Raw genomic sequence first — 17,972 nt, 5'->3', positions numbered from 1 at the left:
ATAAGGTGGATAGAAAGCTGGCTAGATTGTCGGGCTCAACAGGTAGTGATCAATGGCTCCATGTCTAGTTGGCAGCCGGTATCAAGCGGAGTGCCCCAAGGGTCAGTCCTAGGGCCGATTTTGTTCAATATTTTCATTAATGATCTGGAGGATGGCGTGGATTGCACCCTCAGTAACTTTGCAGATGACACTAAACTGGGAGGAGAGGTAGATACACTGGAGGGTAGGGATAGGATACAGAGGGCCCTAGACAAATTAGAGGATTGGGCCAAAAGAAATCTGATGAGGTTCAACAAGGACAAATGCAGAGTCCTGCACTTAGGACGAAAGAATCCCATGCACCGCTACAGACTAGGGCCCGAATGGCTAGGCAGCAGTTCTGTAGAAAAGGACCTAGGGGTTACAGTGGATGAGAAGCTGGATATGAGTCAGCAGTGTGCCCTTGTTGCCAAGAAAGACAATGGCATTTTGGGATGTATATGTAGGGGCATTGCCAGCAGATTGAGGGATGTGATCGTTACCCTCTATTTGTCATTGGTGAGGCCTCATCTGGAGTACTGTGTCCAGTTTTGGGCCCCACACTACAAGAAGGGTGTGAAAAAATTGGAAAGCGTCCAGCGGAGGGCAACAAAAATGATTAGGGGACTGGAACACATGACTTATGAGGAGAGGCTGAGGGAATTGGGGTTGTTTAGTCTGTGGAAGAGAAGAATGAGGGGGGATTTGATAGCTGCTTTCAACTACCTGAAAGGGGGATCCAAAGGGGATGGATCTAGACTGTTCTCAGTGGTAGCAGATGACAGAACGAGGAGTAATGATCTCAAGTTGCAGTGGGGGAGGTTTAGGTTGGATATTAGGAAAAACTTTTTCACTAGGAGGGTGGTGAAGCACTGGAGTGCATAACCTAGGTGGTGGTGGAATCTCCTTCCTTTGAGGTTTTTAAGGTCAGGCTTGACAAAGCCCTGGCTGGGATGATTTAGTTGGGGATTGGTCCTGCTTTGAGCAGGGGGTTGGACTAGATGACCTCCTGAGGTCCCCTCCAACCCTGATATTCTATGATTCTATGATCTTCTTCCTTGAGGGAGCGGTGTCCTTTGATATGTATGGAATGGCCATGGCTACTGCTGTCCTACCCCGCACTGTCTGCTGACACTTGGCTCCGGAGCTGTGAGTCAGACCCTCTGCGAGTTGCAGACTGCATAGGGTCAGGGCAGACTGCAGTGGGTGTGGCAGGGTGAAGGGCCTGGGACTGTGAGGGCTCCAGGCTCCTTGCATTGGGACCCCGAAGAGTAGATGTATTCCAGGCCCAGATATTGTTGGCAGGGGTCAAAGCTAGGGAGCAAGGCCCCTGCCCATACCTGGGGTTGCAGGTTTGGATGCAGCAGGACGTATCCATTCAGATCAATGGCAAAGATGTAGCCGTTAGCCCCTAGCTGCGGGAGGCGAAGAGAAGAGACTGTGGGTTAGGGCTCTGACAGAGAAGCAGCTCGGAGCTTGCCAAAGGGAGGCCTGGAGCTCGGTCTCTGCCCAGCACAATCACAGCCTCAGTGTGCTGGGCCCACCTCAGCTGATCCCAATTCAGAGGCCCCTGCCTCCTGCAGGGCCCACCCCAGACTCCCCTGCCTCCTCCAAGGTCCAGAGAAACCTGGCTCTGCTTCGCATCCTTCCAGGGATGGAACCCATCACCTCTCCTTGATGGACAAGGAAATGCAGCCCAGATTCTCATTCTGTAGGGGGCTGGAGTCTATTCTGGGAGGCCCAGAACCTCAACTGAGGTCCTCCCCCCCGGGCTGAGGGAACCTTCTTTTTCCCTGACACTTGGCTTCGTCTGCTGAGACGTCTCTGCCTGGGGAGTCGCAGTGAAACGCCAGGCTGAATCGAGGTGCCTCAGCAACCGGGCACGGAGCGGTCCGATACTCCCTTCCTCTGCCATCTCCAGCATCTCACCGAGCTGATGATCCTGTTTGTCTGAGCCCTCCCGCCTGAACGTTTGATACGCCCCTTGCCCAGGGACTCCTCGCTGTCTGGCTCGGTAGAGAAACCCTGCCCCGGCACTGGTGACAGGATCCCTGGATCCCAGGGGACGATGGCTATTCAGAGGTTGGATCGGACCGTCCCACCCACACATGCACAGGAGCGACAGGGCAAAGTGTTCTCAATCCAGCCAGGCAGGAGATCTGACAGAGCAGGGACATGCCTCGAGTTCTGACCCTCAGAAGCCAGGCTGCTGCTTCCCTGCCAGGCAGCAGGGTCTGTATAACCCAGCTGTGCTCTTTCTCAGCAGGGTGTGACATGTGGGGTCAGATCCTCTGCTGGATCAAGTCACGTCCCTGTAGCTCCTCTAGCGTACTCCAGCTGGAGATGTGGCTGGTACCCTTTAGTGCCTGTCCGAGACTGTTTCACGTAGTGTCCCTCCTGCAGGGGTTGCTACAGGGACTGGTGCAGGAAAGCGATGCAGAAAGGACCGAGGGAGACTGGTGCTGCTCAGCGCCTTGCTCATTCTATGCCTCACGTTCCCCTCCCCTCATGGCCAAGGGCAGAGCAAAGAAGCCCCTGTTTCCCCTCTCTCCCGCCATGGCCCCGGGGATGGCCTGCGAGGTGGCATGCGAGGGACCCCTCTGAGTGGGGCCCACTTCCCCACGCACGTTGTAGCGCGGCGTCAGCTTCTTGATGTCATTGAGAGCCACGTCGATTCCCATCACGCCCAGGATGAGCTGGTTCTGCAAGAAGCAGACAAAGTGGCGTCAGCACCAGGATTGAGGACAGAGCTGTGGGCATCCCACGTGGGTGGGAGCACAGGTGCCATTCGACTCCCTTAGTGGGTGCAAACACTAAGTGCACACACACACACACACACACACTCACACACAGACACTTGGATTTGAAGGGCCTTCTGCAGGTCAAAGCAGAAACTTCACACTCAAATCTCCGTGCCAAGGGGATAGCCATGGGAGAGGCTGATGCTCATGGGCCTGTTCCCCCGACAGCTTTTTGCTTAACTCCTCCAAGTACATTTGAGGCCTCTCTGATACCAGGGCTCTGTCAGGGGAGCAGTGAATGACTAATACAAATGTTATTATCCACTCACCCTGGAGATGTGGCTTGTTTCTCTCTCACAGCTGTGCATCTCTAGGCACCTTCATCCCAAAGTACTTTACAGACTCGACATGTTACCAACTCCCCCCACCCCCAATACTGAAATGCAGCCAGCTCGGGGGTGGAATTTAGCAACTATTATATAGTGTAATGGATCTGCAAAGCAGTGGACTACAATTCTCACCAGCCCTCTTTCCCTGGCCAGGTAAGGGAAAGATCCTGAACCAGGAAGTGCCCAGGGCTCTGTTTGGGAGTGGGGGCCGCATGGAGAGCGGGGGCCGCAGGGAGCTGGAGAGACACCCCAGAACTGTGGCCAAAGCTGCGGGTGGAACAGACTGTGACGGCTGGACACCACAGCTGGGTGCAGCTCTGGGTGGGATTTATGGGGGAGCAGCAGCGGTTGGGCTGGGAGCCAGTGCAAAGGGGCCCCAGTGAGAGACACTAACTGAGCCTGGCTTGGAAACCCACAAATGCTTATTTGCTTGAACAGAGACTGGATTGGAGAGAGCACCCCAGGCATCGGAACTGCCCCAGGGACCCAAACAGGAAATGGCTCATCATGGCTAGCACCTACAAGACCTAGCTGCTGTACTTGCCTCCAAGACACAATACACTACTGGCACCCTTGGGGCTTGGGGTACAGAGTAACCCCAATAAGTACAAAGGCAACACAGCAACACTACAAGCAGGAAAAGAAGATTACCATAGTTCAACAGCAGGAGGCGTGTGAAACAGGCTGAATGTACTCACTGAAATGAAGACAGAATGGCTCAACTCTTCAAAGACACTTAGGCGTCAAACTCCCATCGGGAGTTAGGCACCTAAATGTACCTTGGAGGATCCATAACCCCAGCCTTATGGAAAATGCCACAGAGTCTTAACTGAGAGACCAGCAAACAGTGACGCTCTCTGGGACTTGGGGCCACCAAACTAACCACAAAGCCAGGACAGGATGCACAGGGAAAAATCACAGCAACGGGACTATCCTATGAACGTGAGTTCAGTGCCAGGGAACAGCTGACGAGAGGGAGGGGCTTAGTAAGGAGACCATTAGAAGAAGCCAGAATTGGTTTGTAAGGCTGCCTGCTAGACTCCGAGCTGCCCTGGGTAAAGTTAAGACAGGTCACTTAATTAAGAGCAAAGTGCTCAGGCTGTCAAGGGCTGTCTTAGCATTTAACGTCTAGCTCTTTAGCATTGGTTCTGCGCATTCCCCCTGCCTGAGGTCTCCCCAGAACAGTAATGGAGTTTTGCAAGCCCTGACTGCTGCTCTCTGCACTGTTCTCTTCTTATTACCTGTGAGACCTGAACAGCAAATTATAACCTCCTCAGGCTACGATCACAGCCATAAAAAGCAACTCGACCTGAGGGTGGATTTGCTCCCCTGGGTCCTAATTGTTCCCCAAATGACCATGGGTGTGGGGGGTTGGTAGGTAAGAGTCTCAGCCATTTTGCTACATGAGGACCTGCTTGACAAAGGCGAAGACTCAATTTTATCTATCAAAGGCATTTACTGAGGTAGTGTCTCAGCATCTCGCCATCTTCAATGCAGTTCTCCTCACAACATCCTATGCGGCAGGGCTGTTATCCCCACTGTACAGCTGGGAAATTGAGGCACAGAGAGGCTAAGGGACATGCCCAAGGTCGTACAGGCAGTCTGTGGCAGAGCAGGGACTTAACCCAGGTTTTCCAAGTCCTAGGCTAGTGCCCTGACGGCCAGACCATGCTTCCTCCATTGTGTATCAGGATTAGAGGTGACTCTGGGTCCCACAATCCAGCCCCAGGCCTCTGTTTCAGCTCAGTATGGACATGGGTCTGAGCCAAAAAGTCTGGCTTCAGATCCAAACTTCCCCCAGCTCTGGGGGTGTGAGCAGAACCAGGATTTTAAATTGCCCCATTCTTGGGAAAGGAGCCAGCTGCCAAGGTCTGGATCCAGATCTGAAGTTTCTGATAGTTTGGTTCCAGATTTTGGGCCCACCTCTACGCAGGACATGCCCATTCCCTTCTCCACCCTCACACATCCTGCCCTGCTGCTGCTCCCCTTGATGAGACACCAATGCCCACAGCTGCTATCCCACTTGATGTGGGACAGGACAGGCTGCTTCAGCAGGCACTAGCCCAGCTCCTCAGGGGACAGAGGCTTGGTCTCTGGCCTTGTTGCTTACTCAGTTGGGAAACAGATTGCTGGCTGCTTACGAACACATAATACCGCTGCAGTGATCAATCCAGAGCAGTACAAGGAGGGGAGCATGACACTGGGGGAGAGGAGGCTGAGCCAGTGCGGAGCAGTGAGTTGAGGCGGGTGGTTGAATTAGGGCATTATTGCCGGGGATCTGGTTAGCAAGGGCTACGTGTCGCATTTGCTCGTTGCTTTGTGTTTTATCCACCTGCCCCGGCTGCCTCTGGGAGCTGCCCAGAATTCACCCCTACCAGCTCCCTTGTCAGGCAGCATCCGACTCCCCTGCAGCTGGTGGCCTGCTCTTTGTTACGCTGGAGCAAATCTCTGGGCACCTGGGGCTTTCCTCCAGGGCAGGAAGGGCAGGATGTGTGAGGGTGGAGAAGGGAATGGGCATGTCCTGCGTAGAGGTGGGCCCAAAATCTGGAACCAAACTATCAGAAACTTCAGATCTGGATCCAGACCTTGGCAGCTGGCTCCTTTCCCAAGAATGGGGCAGTTTAAAATCCTGGTTCTGCTCACACCCCCAGAGCTGGGGGAAGTTTGGATCTGAAGCCAGGCCCTGTGGTCTGGGCCACGACCGCTCGAGAGCGCACAGCAGCAGGGACAGGCCCAGACTCGCGCTCTGCTAGTGCACGGGGTGGATGCAGGTGGGAGAGGATGATGCTAGAGCAGCCAGCCTAGAGATGCCAGTCACCTGAGCGCAGGAGTTGTCCTGCCAGCCCCAGTGGGAGTGGTGGATTCCTGTTAGGGGAGAGGCAAGGGGTGTGCTCCAGCTCCGCTCTCCCTTCCCACCCTTCCTTCACCACTGCTGTGGCTGAGCCCCTCCTGGCGATGCTCCCCCCTCGCCAGCGCCTACCGTTGGCTACATCCGGTGATGCAGCATCCCTGGAAAGGGTCGTGAGCATCTCCTGAAGGACCATGGGCTGCTGTCCCAGCAACGGATCCCTACGCAGCATGCCAGGGCCACGTCACATGCCACAGCTGGGACTCCAGCCTGTGCTTTGGTTTCCAGCACAAATAGCCACCATGGCACACGTGGCTCCCTCAACCCCCTATGGGTTGGCACAAGCTGGGTCTAGCTGCACAACTTTTGTCCTTTAATATTGTATCAACCCGGGAAACTACAAGAACTGGCAAGAAAGCCCAGTGGGAAGGAGGCTGGGGGAAGAGCTCCATTTGGCATACAGAGCCATACATTGGTTCACTAACCCCCACCACTGCTTTCCTCACCTGCCCTGTCTCCCTGATCTGCAAACAAGCTCCACAGAGAAACAGGAGCCACTGCTCCATCTCTCTACATCCCTCCTTCCCCCTAACCCCAGCAACCCCCCTCAGGACATCCATAGCTGCTGGGGTGAATGCAGCATCTCAGCTGTCCCAGCCCTGCCTTTTCGGGTGGGTTGATCCAGCTCATGTTATCCGAATCCTCATGGCTCTGGTTCTGTTCCCAGGGAATTGCAATGGAAGTTAAACCAGGCCCAAGCTCCCAACCTTACCCCCCTTGGCTCGTCTTTGTGGCTGATGCCCCCCGGAGCAGAGGTGCTCTTTTGTTTCAGTATCTAAAGGGTTTTTTGTTTTTGCCTGGAAGCAAAAAAACTGACCAGGAGAATAAATAAACTGTAATAATAATAATAATAACATGAAACAAAACCATTGGAGAGACCCAGGGAAGAGGAGGTGGATGGGGTGGGTGGCAGAAGAGTCAGGGGGTTCTGGGAGGAGAGGGCTAGGAAAGGTCGGAGGTCAAGGATAGAATGCAGAGCGTTAGCCTCAGTGATGCTGGTTCTTGTCTGGAGGGCAGGAAGATGGGCAGGAAAGAGAAAACTGACAGAGAGCAAACGAGAGACCAAATCCAACACATCAGACACTGAGATGAGTCTCTCCTGTCCTGCACTTCCTCCGACGCAGCCTCAGAGATCCTGCTTCCATGGAAATCAATGCAAATTTGGCAGGATCAGGCCCTTACAGGTCACATAGTTGCCGTTCTCAAGCTATGACCTATGGCTAAGGCTACGTGACTTCCAGAGACCTCTGTGACATTTTCCTGAGCAGCTCTCAAGTGCTGCTGGCAGCAGGACCCCCTTGTAACTCCCAGCTGCCACATGCACCCCCCCTGGAGCTCCCAGCTGCCAGGCCACGGGGGGACCCTGCAGCTCCCAGCTTCTGAGAGGGGATCCCACAGCTCTCAGCTGCTGCGGGTGGCAGGGGGAAGCCTGCAGTTATCTAGATGCCACCCCCCCAAGAGCTCCCAGCCATTGTGGGTGGCAGGGAGACCCCGGACCACTCTGCCACCATGGGCGGCGGGGACCCCTCCCGGAGCTCTGAGGCACCGCGGGCGGTGGAGGGGCCCCACAGCTACCCAGTCACTGTCCATAGAGGGGCCCTGAAGCTCCCAACAACCATGGGCAGCAAGGGGACCCTCGCAGCTTCCCAATCGTGGCGGGTGGGGGAGGACCCTGGAGCTCCCAACTGCGGTAGGTGCTGGAGCCTCCTTTCTCCCCATTTTCTCAGGGATATTTTTAGTAAAAGTCAGGGACAGGTCATGGGCTTCTGCAAATTTTTGGTTATTGCCCATGACCTGACCCTTTTACTACAAATATCTGTGATAAAATCTTAGCCTTACCTATGGCGCACCAGTGAGTACTGGCACGCAGGGGTGGGAGGGTGTGTCCCTGGTCACATGGTGCTGGCTCTGCCTCCTTGGCACCAGCTGCCACCTTGCATGCAAAGAAGCTACGAACACATGAAGTTCTTTTCTGCTCCATGCTGCTCCCCCAGGGATGTGATTGCAAGGGGAGGGCAGGGGTCCCGAGGTAGCTTCCCTGCTAGGTAGCAGCCTGTGCAGCCCTACGGTACAGTCTGGACATGTAGTGGCATGTTGGGTATGGATGTAGGCAGCCGGATGGAAAGCTCCCTGGCAAACTCTAGCATTAGCAACCAGGAGGGGCTAGCGACTGCAGAGGACCGGCTAACCCAGCCGGCTATGGTACCGCTCAGTGGCACTCTACAGCCACAAGCAAAAATCATCCTTCATTTAACCCAGCAGGCAGGGAAAGGCCAAATAACCAGAATTTAGACCCAGATCCACAAAGGTATTTAGGCTTCTAACTTCCACTGATTTCCTGACATCCAGGCTGCACTGATACCCTCCAGCTTTGGGGGGGGGCGGTGACCCCACGGCTCAACTGTGCTTCTTCTAGAGCTTCGCCATCACCAGAAACATCTGAGCGATTCCTCCTCGCCTCTCCCTGCCTCTCACATACGCACGTCCTCGTGCCAACACAGCCTGAGCAGTGGGGAGATCGTGGAATTGGCGGCATCCCATCTCCCGTGATGACGCTATCCACTGACACAGATGCTTTGGTCCCAGTATCACAAAGTGTTTTACCAACGGTAATTGGTGGAGCCTTTCGCACTTGCCCCTCTTACGGACGGGATAAAAAGGGATCCAGCTCTAGACACACAGCCCCTGCCGGGGTGGAAAGCAGCAGCTGTTCAGCAGGGCACAGCAGTGCTATAGAACAGTTTGTGGAGGGAAGGGAAGAATATCACATCCCGTGGGAGCTGGTAAAACAGGGAGGCAGGCTAGGAATTTGGCGAAAGACCAGGGCAAACAGCCCTTCCATTTCACAAAGCAGCAAGGCATTTTTAAATCGTCAAGAACTTGATTTTCCATCTTATGCAAGGGGGAGGGGGATCTTTGCCAGCCGGTTCAAGGCTGGGACAGGGAGAACACCACCTGCTGAGCACGCATCGCTAAGGCTAAGATTATGTCATGGAGGTCACAGAAGTCACGGAATCCAAGACTTCCAGTGACCTTCATGACATTGGGGGCCCCGCAGCTGACCAGCCTCCACAGGCGACAGGTGACCCTCTGGCGGGACCCCCCGCAACTACCTGGCCGCTGCCGTTGGTGGCGACTCCTGAGCTGCCCAGCTGCTGCCACTGGCAGGGGTTCCCCTGCAGCTCCCAGCCACCGGCGGCAGTGGGACCCTGGAGCTGCTTAGTGGCCGCTGGCAGGGGTCCTCCCGCAGCTCTCAGCCACTGCAGGGGCAGGATGCTGGACCCTTCTCTCTCCCCATTTTGTCAGAGATGTTTTTAGTAAAAGTCAGTGACAGGTCATGGCTTCCGTGATTTTTTGTTCATCGCCCATGTCCTGTCCATGACTTTCACTAGAAATATCCATGACAAAATCGTAGCCTTACTCATCACCACCTCCTGCAGCACCAAGTGTTGTTCTGTGACGTCTTCCATCCCAATACTGATCCACGCAAGTCTGCTTAGCTTGGGAGAAAGCCTGAGCTTGCAGCAAAAGGTGGCACGCCTGAGAGAATCCCTGCATAGATTGTCCCTCCCTGCCCAGCCAGTGACTCCAGCGATTGTCTCCAGCACAAGAAGATGGGCAGGGAACAGAAAATGGACAGCAAACAAGGTACCGAGTCCAACACGTACCCATCTCTCCTGCTAGTTTTCTGGCCAGATTCATTTGTGATTGAGCTCTGAGCTATCATCTTCCTCTTTAAAACCCAGCAGGGACTCGCTCCAGCCAGTTCCAAATGCCCCAATCTCCCATCCGCTCCTCTTGTCCCTGTGCTCTCTGCCTCTCTCCATGCCACCTCTCACCTGCGGCTACAAGGGCCACGGCCTCTGCAGCTGCTGCCGGCTGAGCCAGCCTCCCTGTAGCTCTCCACTTCCTAGTCTCATTGGAAGACAAACCCTTCCTCCTCTCCCGCTGGCTCCTGGTCCCCCCCGTCCCTGTTTGGGATGCAGTTTGAATTGACACACACTATGCACAGTAATGCTAGGTTGTGTTTTGTCTTTCTCCCCACCACACACACACACACACAGGCATGACTTGATTCTCCACTCCCACTGGCTTGGCCCCAGTGTGACCCCACGGATACCCCTGCACTTTCTCTTAGTTTACAGGGGTGTACGGGCCCCTAGAGCTGGAGAGAGGACGGTAACATTTCATACCTTTCTGTTGCTGCCGCCATCCTCCGTGAGGTTAAACACTGGCAGGGTGCCAGTCACCATCAAGCCCAGGCCCTGGACAGAGAAAGGAAAGGCAACCAGTCAAGCAAGCTCTCGGACATGTCTGCTCCGGTCTGACAGCTCCTTCGCAGGCTCTGCGCTACTGCTGGCCTGGGTCCATTGCATGGCTGGGGAAATCTGGGCATTTATCCCAGGCTGGGACAGAGGCCACAGAACGGAGCTGGTGAGCTGCAGTACCGAGCCCTGGGGGTCCACTGTGTCGACAAGGATCTGCTACCTGTGTCTGGCTTGACATGCTTCCCTCCCACCGTGAAGTTCTGAAGGGGGGTCGCCATGTGGTTTCCTTTTGGCACCAGCAGAGCGGCTGTAAATCTACCCTGAGGGTTCTGCGTCCCGCGGGGGGTAATTGCCAGGACTGTCCACATGTAGCCAGGCTACCCAGTCCCTGATGGGAGCTAGCAGCTCCCAGCTCTCTGACTGAAGAGCCTAAAGCATTATCATAACCCCCTGCTAATTGGAAACCGAAGCTAAATGTCCATGGAGCAGCACCGAGCAAGCAGCTGCTCCAGCAGCTGGGGGAGTAAAAGCACAGGTGGGCGCGGTGGGGAAAGGGCTCGCTTCTGTCTTGCTTACCAGAGCATCTTGATAGACATTGGTCCACTGAACCTGTTTTGCTTTGTTCCCTGCCAGGACCATGGGTCTTCCCAGCACATCCAGGTACTCCTGCAGACACAAGGAGAGAGGCCAGCCATGAGACAGAGACGGGAACCCCCCCTGGCCCATCAGAGATGGGCACACGCAGCCCCAGCCCCGCTGGGAGCAGTGAGAGGAGAAACACCGGCTCATATGCGGGGTATGTGACAGAGCCCAGGCCAGGGAGATCCCTCCACCTTTGCTCCCCCACATCCCTGGCTACTCCTGGCCCTAGGAGAGATGTGGGCCTTCCTGCTTTCAGTTTCTTAGCCCTGGTCCCATCCTCAGTGGGCTGTGGGCTCTGCTCCATTCCCACCAACCCGGCCCCTCAGCTGCCCCTCAATCCCACGGTGCCTACTCCCATTCTGGCTCTCCTGTTGGAAATAGCCAACATCAGCCAGAGGGACTCGTAGCTGGGGGCTCCATGCAACCCCATAGCATGCAACGGTGCCTGCCCGGCTGATCTGGGTGCGGCTGGGTCTTTGTCTCATCTAGGGCTGGGCGGGATGAAAGCTGCCACACCAGTACTTCCCCTTTAAAGGCTGATATAGCAACCCTGCAACATGGTCGGCTGCCTCTCAAGCTCCCCCTTGCTGCCAGGGGTGGCTTCTGCAGTACCCTACCTCAGTTTCCCCTTCACTCAGTAGCTCCATAGAGATTTGTGCCCAGTAACAATGCCCCTCCTTGAGGGCTGGTTTATTGCCATAAAATAAACTCAAACATAAAGTCTCCTCTGCCCCACTTTCCCACAGGGCCCAGCCCCTCTCCTCCCAAGACCTGTTTGTCTTTTTAGAGTCCCCAGCTGGGCCCTTCTGCCCTGGGGGTGGGAGCCTCCTTCCTCCCTGCTGCATCTGCAGGCATCTGCCAACCTCCTGCAGTGCCTTCTCGCTCCAGGCCTCTCCAAGGCCTGATCACATCACCAGACCCACTGGCCACATGTCAAGGCTGATCCCCCAATCTGGCACTTCGAGTGCAGAAGGTGGGGGCCCGCAAGGATTCTAAAAATTAATACTTGCCACTCCAGGCTTGTATTAAACTCCCAAAGTTACAGCTTTTCTCTGACCTTGGCTTGGTAAACGCTGTCATCACCCAAGTGAAAAACTGCCTCTTGCAAATCCTGGAAAAACTCACTTGGGAAGTTTTCCCTGAGGCCCCTCAGCTTGTCCACCCCTCCCTTGGGGAAGCCGAGAAAGAAAACAAACAAAAGGGAAACCCGGCTGTTGCCACCAGCTAATTGAAAAACATATGCACAGACCTTTTAAGACACAAACCAATCAGGTTTTTAAAAAAGGTAAATTTTATTAAAAAAAGAAGAAAGGAAACACATCTGGAAAATCAGGCAATTGCTAGATCTTATAAAGCAACTGAAAAGGGGTTAAACACTAGGAATGGTTCCCGGGGTCCAGCTTAACATTACAAAAGAAAACAAAAATACCTGAGCTTAGCACAGAGGAAATCCACAAGCCAAAATAAAGAAATAAACCTGATCACATCTATCTAAACATTCCCTGTCCCAGTGAATCCTTCTAGGTACGGAAGATAATTTTTCATACCTGGTTTAAACTTTACACAGTATTCCTGCTGCCCCTGTCTCTTCAGCCAAAAGAGAACAACCGAGAGACAAAGGGAAAGCTTTTTTCCCATTTTTAAAAAATTCTAGCCATCCCATTGATGCTTTTGGTCAGGTGCCCACTCCCTTTCCTTTACCTGGGGGACTCTATTAACCTGGGGGACTCTGTTAAAGCAAGCAGAGAACAGCCACCAAGAGGGCCTTTTCGCTAACTGGCTGGCTGGGTGTGCATAAAAGGGAGCTCCCCCTCGCCCCCTTCATTTATCGCACCACATGACTGTCATTCACTGGGTGCTCCGTAAGGGCTTTCCCACCCGAGGTTACACCCATCAGTGAAGCCTTGTGACTGCCCCAACTGTACAGATGGGGAAACTGAGGCTCAGAGAGAAGCGATGACATCCCCAAGGCACACAGAGAGTCAAGGGCAGAGTCGGGAACAGGACCCCCGAGTCCTGCAACCCTGCTCTAACCACTAGATGACACTGCCTTCAAGTGATGCTGTTGAGCTGAAGGTCAAGAAATCCCCTCGGAGCTAGACTGCGCACGTGTGGGCAGATGGGGGAGGGACTGGCACTGGACAATTCTTTCTCTGTCTCTTCTACTACCACCATGACACCCACCTTTCTCTGGGCATGTACAGGCTCTGCGTTACTGCAGGGTCCTTCCTTCTGCCCCCGCCAACAGAGAACTTCCCTCACCAACTCATTCCCCCCTTCCCCCACTGCAACACCTGACACTGATGGCAGCATTGACAGGCATTCAGCATTGACTCAGGCACACAGGTTAAGGCCAGTTTTGGGTCCCAACTTGAGACTCCTTAAAGGGCAGGATTTCCAGTCAACGGGTGCTCCCCACTCTCTGACACCGAGGCCCCTTTGAAGGGTCTCAAATTGAGCCCCCCAAATCACTAGCCCCTTTTGAACACCCAGGACTCAGCATGCAGCATGGGGTATGTTTGTGGGGGAAGTCTCCTGCCCCTGCTTCTGGGAGGCAGCGTGGCCTAGTGGATAGAGCACTGGGTTGGCGTTTAGGAGACCTGGGTGCTATTGCTAGCTCTGCCATGCTGGTTGACATTGGGCAACTCATAGCCTCACTCTGTGCCACAGTTTCCCCATCTATACAATGAGGATCATGGCACTGCCCTCCCTTTGTACAGCACTTTGAAATGTGCTAATGGAAAGAGCGAGGTAGTAGTGCCCACCTCCCCTCTCACTCATTCACCCTGTACTACCCCCATGGCAACACTCCTGCTCTATACTGCTGGGACAGAGAGCACAACCAGGCCCGAGGTGGCTCCCACAGGGGAGTAGCTTTTCGTCCTACTGACTAAGGAAGGATTTAAGCAGCTGAGCCCCACCACCTCTGCAGACCACAGCAGAAGGAGGGTGATGAGGAAAGCATCAGGAGTGATGTGAACCGCACCTGTGAGTCATAGAATATCAGGGTTGGAAGGGACCTCAGGAGGTCATCTAATCCAACCCCTTGCTCAAAGCAGGACCAATCCCCAATTTTTGCCCCAGATCCCAAATGGCCCCCTCAAGGATTGAACTCACAACCCTGGGTTTAGCAGGCCAATGCTCAAACCACTGAGCTACCCCTCCCCCTAATCCTTTCTAAACCTGCAAATGTGCTACCAGTGTCTCCCCGAGTACCAGAGTAGGGGGAAGGAATGGGGACAGACTGGAGGCTCTGTGCTCTCGGCCACCTGCCCAAGTGCACTGGGGGCAGCGCTGCCCATCAGCCCTCCCTTCTCCCCAAACAGATTACCTGCCCCTGCAGGTTGCCATGGAGAGAGCAGCAGGCTGGAGCCTGGGCCCTGAGGGGGCTGTATTCTTTCTGGATGACAAGAGAGAGAAGCAAGGAGAAGGCATGGAGCAGGAGCGAGCCATGCAGCCAGAAAGAGAAAGCATAGATCCTAGGAGAACACCAGGAATGCCATTAAAGCTGTATCCACGCTCACCGTTTAGCCCCATGGGAGAACTACTGTAGATGGGCCCTATCTATCTAAGCTGCTTACATGGCCCCCATCATATCCGGGCACCTGACACTCTTTAATGTATTTATCCCACCCCTGTTCAGCAGGGTAGGGCTGGTATCCTCAACCTGAGGCTCAGCATTGCACGGGACAGAGCAGGGATTCGAACCCTGGTCTCCTGCCAGCGCTCTGACCACTGGGCCATCCTTTCTTTCCACTCAGCTGAAGCACCAGGTAATTGAGCCCTGCTCCGAGCAGGCCTGAGCTCCCACAGGACAGCAAAGGCACAGCCGTCTGGCGGCAACCCTGCGGAGCTGTTTAAAATTAGAGCATGGGAGGTGAATTCTGAAAGAAACCGACCTCCAGGCCCTTACTGCTGTGGGTACACCCCACTCACCATGAGCACACGGCTCTGCACCCGTGCCAACCAGCTGGAAACAAGAGTGCTAAGGGCACCCGCGGGGCCCGGCTGCAGACCGCGTAGACGTACCGAGCGAGCTGGGGTGCAGAAGCCTGAGTGATTCCCCAGGGTTCCAGGCGGGCTTGTGCAGCCTGCAATGGTGCCTGTGTTGCCGTGGTTTCAGTGCTCCAGTACCCAAGCAAAGCAAGATTCGGGCTAGCTCAGGTCCGTCGACATGAGCGGCAATCCCAGCCTGCGCTTGCAGTGCAGACACACAGCGAGAAAGGTTCTCAGCTCTGCCGCAGACACCCTGTGAGACGCTTCGCCCCGTGCCTTTCCTCGCTGGCACAGTGGGGACAGTGACACAGCCACGGGGGACTGGGAGGAGGGATCTGGCCAGACAGGTGCCCATGGGTACCCTGCAGATGATCGCTGGCTGGCGAAGGAGGCGGCAGGAGAAAGTGGAGGCAAAGAATGGAGAAGAGGGAAGCAAGCGCTGTCAGCCACATGGAAAGAATTCAAAGCGAACGGCAAATTCCAGCACGAAGTGCGGCCATGCAAGAGATGCCCCCTCTGCTGCAGTGCCCGGGCCATACTGGGCCCTGGCTGGGAGGGATAGTCCCATGTTCCAGTCTAAGTCAGAAACATTCACTGCAGGCCAAACGCTCTGAGGAGTGCTGGGGAGCTATGCCAGAGAAAGGGAGGGTTCCAGGCAGCACCGAGGGCTCAGGGGTCTCTGTCCCCTCAGGCTGTCTCCCTTTTGTGTTTGTTGGCACACCTTCGCACAGCGACTGCATCATGGGGTGCGTCCTCGCCCTGGGAGGCAGCATTAGGAAGTGGCATGACATCACCACAGGCCCTGATGCAATGCGGCACCATGGAAGCATACCGTTCAATAGCCAGCTATACTGCAGGCCTTGGGCCCATTGCACCTTCTCCTTACTAGGAGCCCAGCCACATCTGGGACTCCCTCATTTTCCTCTAGGCCAGCCTGGGGGATATGGGACAAACCACCAAACCCTTCTGTGAATGGCACGACAGGAAAGAGGTAGGGACAAGGAGCCACTTCTTCCCGAACATCCACCCCCTGCTTCCCACCCTGCTCACACTGCCCTATGGGCCCCCTAAGAAAACCTATAGCTGCACCAAACATGGGGGGCCCTCTGGCAAACTGCAGGGCTGCAAGATGCAGCCCCATCCAAGATCCCGAGTGACCACTGGTCAAGAACTTGGTAGTGACCCAAACAGAGCCCAGTGGGAACGTCAGCAGGGGAGACAGACGTGATGGGGAAGTCCAGCCATTCACCATATGGAGGGACCCAGCATGGCGAGATGCTGGCCAAGCCCTTCCGAGTGATTGTGGAGGAGTCTCTGCCGTGTGGTAGGCTGAATGGTTCTGGATGGCCAGGAGTACCATGGGTCAGCTGGGATGGGGCTGAGAATGGCTCAGGCACCAGCTCAGCAATTCTCCAGACTGTGCCGGCAGAGCCCTGAGAAATGTCTTGGCTGCATGAACGCCAGTTATGTATGATGTTCATGTTACTCTGCACCCCTGGGTGGGAGCAGGAACTGAACGAACAACCTCTGGATCTTACAAGCAGGAGCCTCAATGGGTGGAGCGCAAAGAGCCGACCCAGAGCCCTGGTGGGCTCAACAGTCTCTCTCTGGCCCAGCCAGTACTGGAGAGGGTGCAGTCCCACCGCACGATGGGCTGCGGAGGTGTAGTGAGGGAGGTGATAACCACAGACGACGCTGGAGGACAGGACTGGTTGCCCAGCAAAATGGTGCCTGGCTCATCATATCCTCAGCAAAACTCTCAATTCCAATGGGAAGGTTTGCCTGAGGGAGGACTGCAGGATCAGGCCCGTGGCTGGATCAGACAAACAGTCGTTCGGAGCACGTCCAGATGAACACACTGGCAATTTAGCTTTCTGAATGGGGGGAGCAGCAGGCGCCAATGAGCTCAGTAACATGACATCTGTCACTAGCACAGCAGCTTCACTTTACTACCCTCTGTTCCAACCAGCCTACTCTGCTTCACCCCAGGCACTAAGAACGTAGGACACAAAAGACTACACAACCGCCCCAGCCACCCCTCTCAGAGCCATTACTCGGATGGAGTTTGACTTTTCAGGAGAAAGGCAACAGACTCGGGGGCTGTCTGAGCTCAGATTCAAGACAGCGGTGAGCTTTATGTTAGGGTGGTTCTGATCTTGTTTTACACTTAATTTCAAAGGGATACAATTGCGAGAATGGATGTCTCTGAGAAATTAGTGCACTGTAGCTCTGCATTGCTGGTTGGAGTCTTTTTAGTTGTTTTCTGGTTTCTGAGCTATTAGGGGCCGTGTTTTCAAGCGGAGATTCCAATAAAATCACCTGACTCCAGGAGCTAGAAGGTGAAGGAAATCATCAAATCTGCAAGGCTTGTAATCCACAGATTCCAAGGCCAGAAGGAATCACTGTGATAATCTAGTCCGGCATCCTGTATAGCAAAGGCCAGAGACCTGCCCCACAATAACTCCTTTCAAACTAGTGCAGACCTTAAAAAAAAAAAAAATCAAAATCTTGATTTAACAGTTGCTGGTGACAGAGAATCCACCAAGATGCTTGGAAAATCGTTCCAAAGGTCAATTGCTCTCACTGTTAAAAATTTACACCTTATTGCCAATCTGAATTTGGCTAGCTTCATCTTCCAGCCATTGGATTGCATTAGACCTTTGTCTGCTAGCCTGAAGAGCCCATTAGCAAATATTTGTTCCCCAGGAAGGGTCAGGTGGGCTGGAGACCCCAAGCTGTGACATTACTGCTATTTTTAGTAATGCACGCTAGCGGGGCTGGAGTCTGTCTACCTGGGCTGAGAAGCTTATGCCAGTGGCAGGGCCCCATGAGTCTATCGCTAAAAGGCAGATTCTCTAGTCCTTTACTCATTCCTGTGGCTCTTCTCTGACCCCACTCCACTGTATCAACATCCTCCTTGGATGGTGGGCCCCAGAACTGGACACCGGACTCCAGCAGTGGCCGCACCAGTGTCAAACACAGAAACAGAGAGTTGGCAACACCCAAGAGA

General features: G+C 54.5%; 1 protein-coding gene across 4 annotated transcripts in view; it reads right to left on the bottom strand.

The window, feature by feature from the left end:
- Positions 1-17,972, bottom strand: part of CACNA2D2 (calcium voltage-gated channel auxiliary subunit alpha2delta 2) — a 588,723-nt gene that overhangs the window by 44,519 nt on the left and 526,232 nt on the right. For 3 of the 4 annotated variants that reach the window (XM_073352554.2, XM_073352560.2, XM_073352556.2), the window contains exons 15-18: positions 10,901-10,990; positions 10,250-10,321; positions 2,646-2,720; positions 1,359-1,433 (exon numbers count right to left, since the gene is read on the bottom strand). In XM_073352554.2, the coding sequence (XP_073208655.1) occupies positions 1,359-1,433; positions 2,646-2,720; positions 10,250-10,321; positions 10,901-10,990 (312 nt within the window). The remainder of the gene's footprint in view (positions 1-1,358; positions 1,434-2,645; positions 2,721-10,249; positions 10,322-10,900; positions 10,991-17,972) is intronic. The other variant, XM_073352555.2, reaches the window with a different exon arrangement.

Source organism: Lepidochelys kempii, chromosome 7 (genome assembly GCF_965140285.1).
Source record: "Lepidochelys kempii isolate rLepKem1 chromosome 7, rLepKem1.hap1, whole genome shotgun sequence".
Taxonomy (NCBI): Eukaryota; Metazoa; Chordata; order Testudines; family Cheloniidae; genus Lepidochelys; species Lepidochelys kempii.
This window is presented reverse-complemented; position numbering and strand designations above follow the sequence as displayed.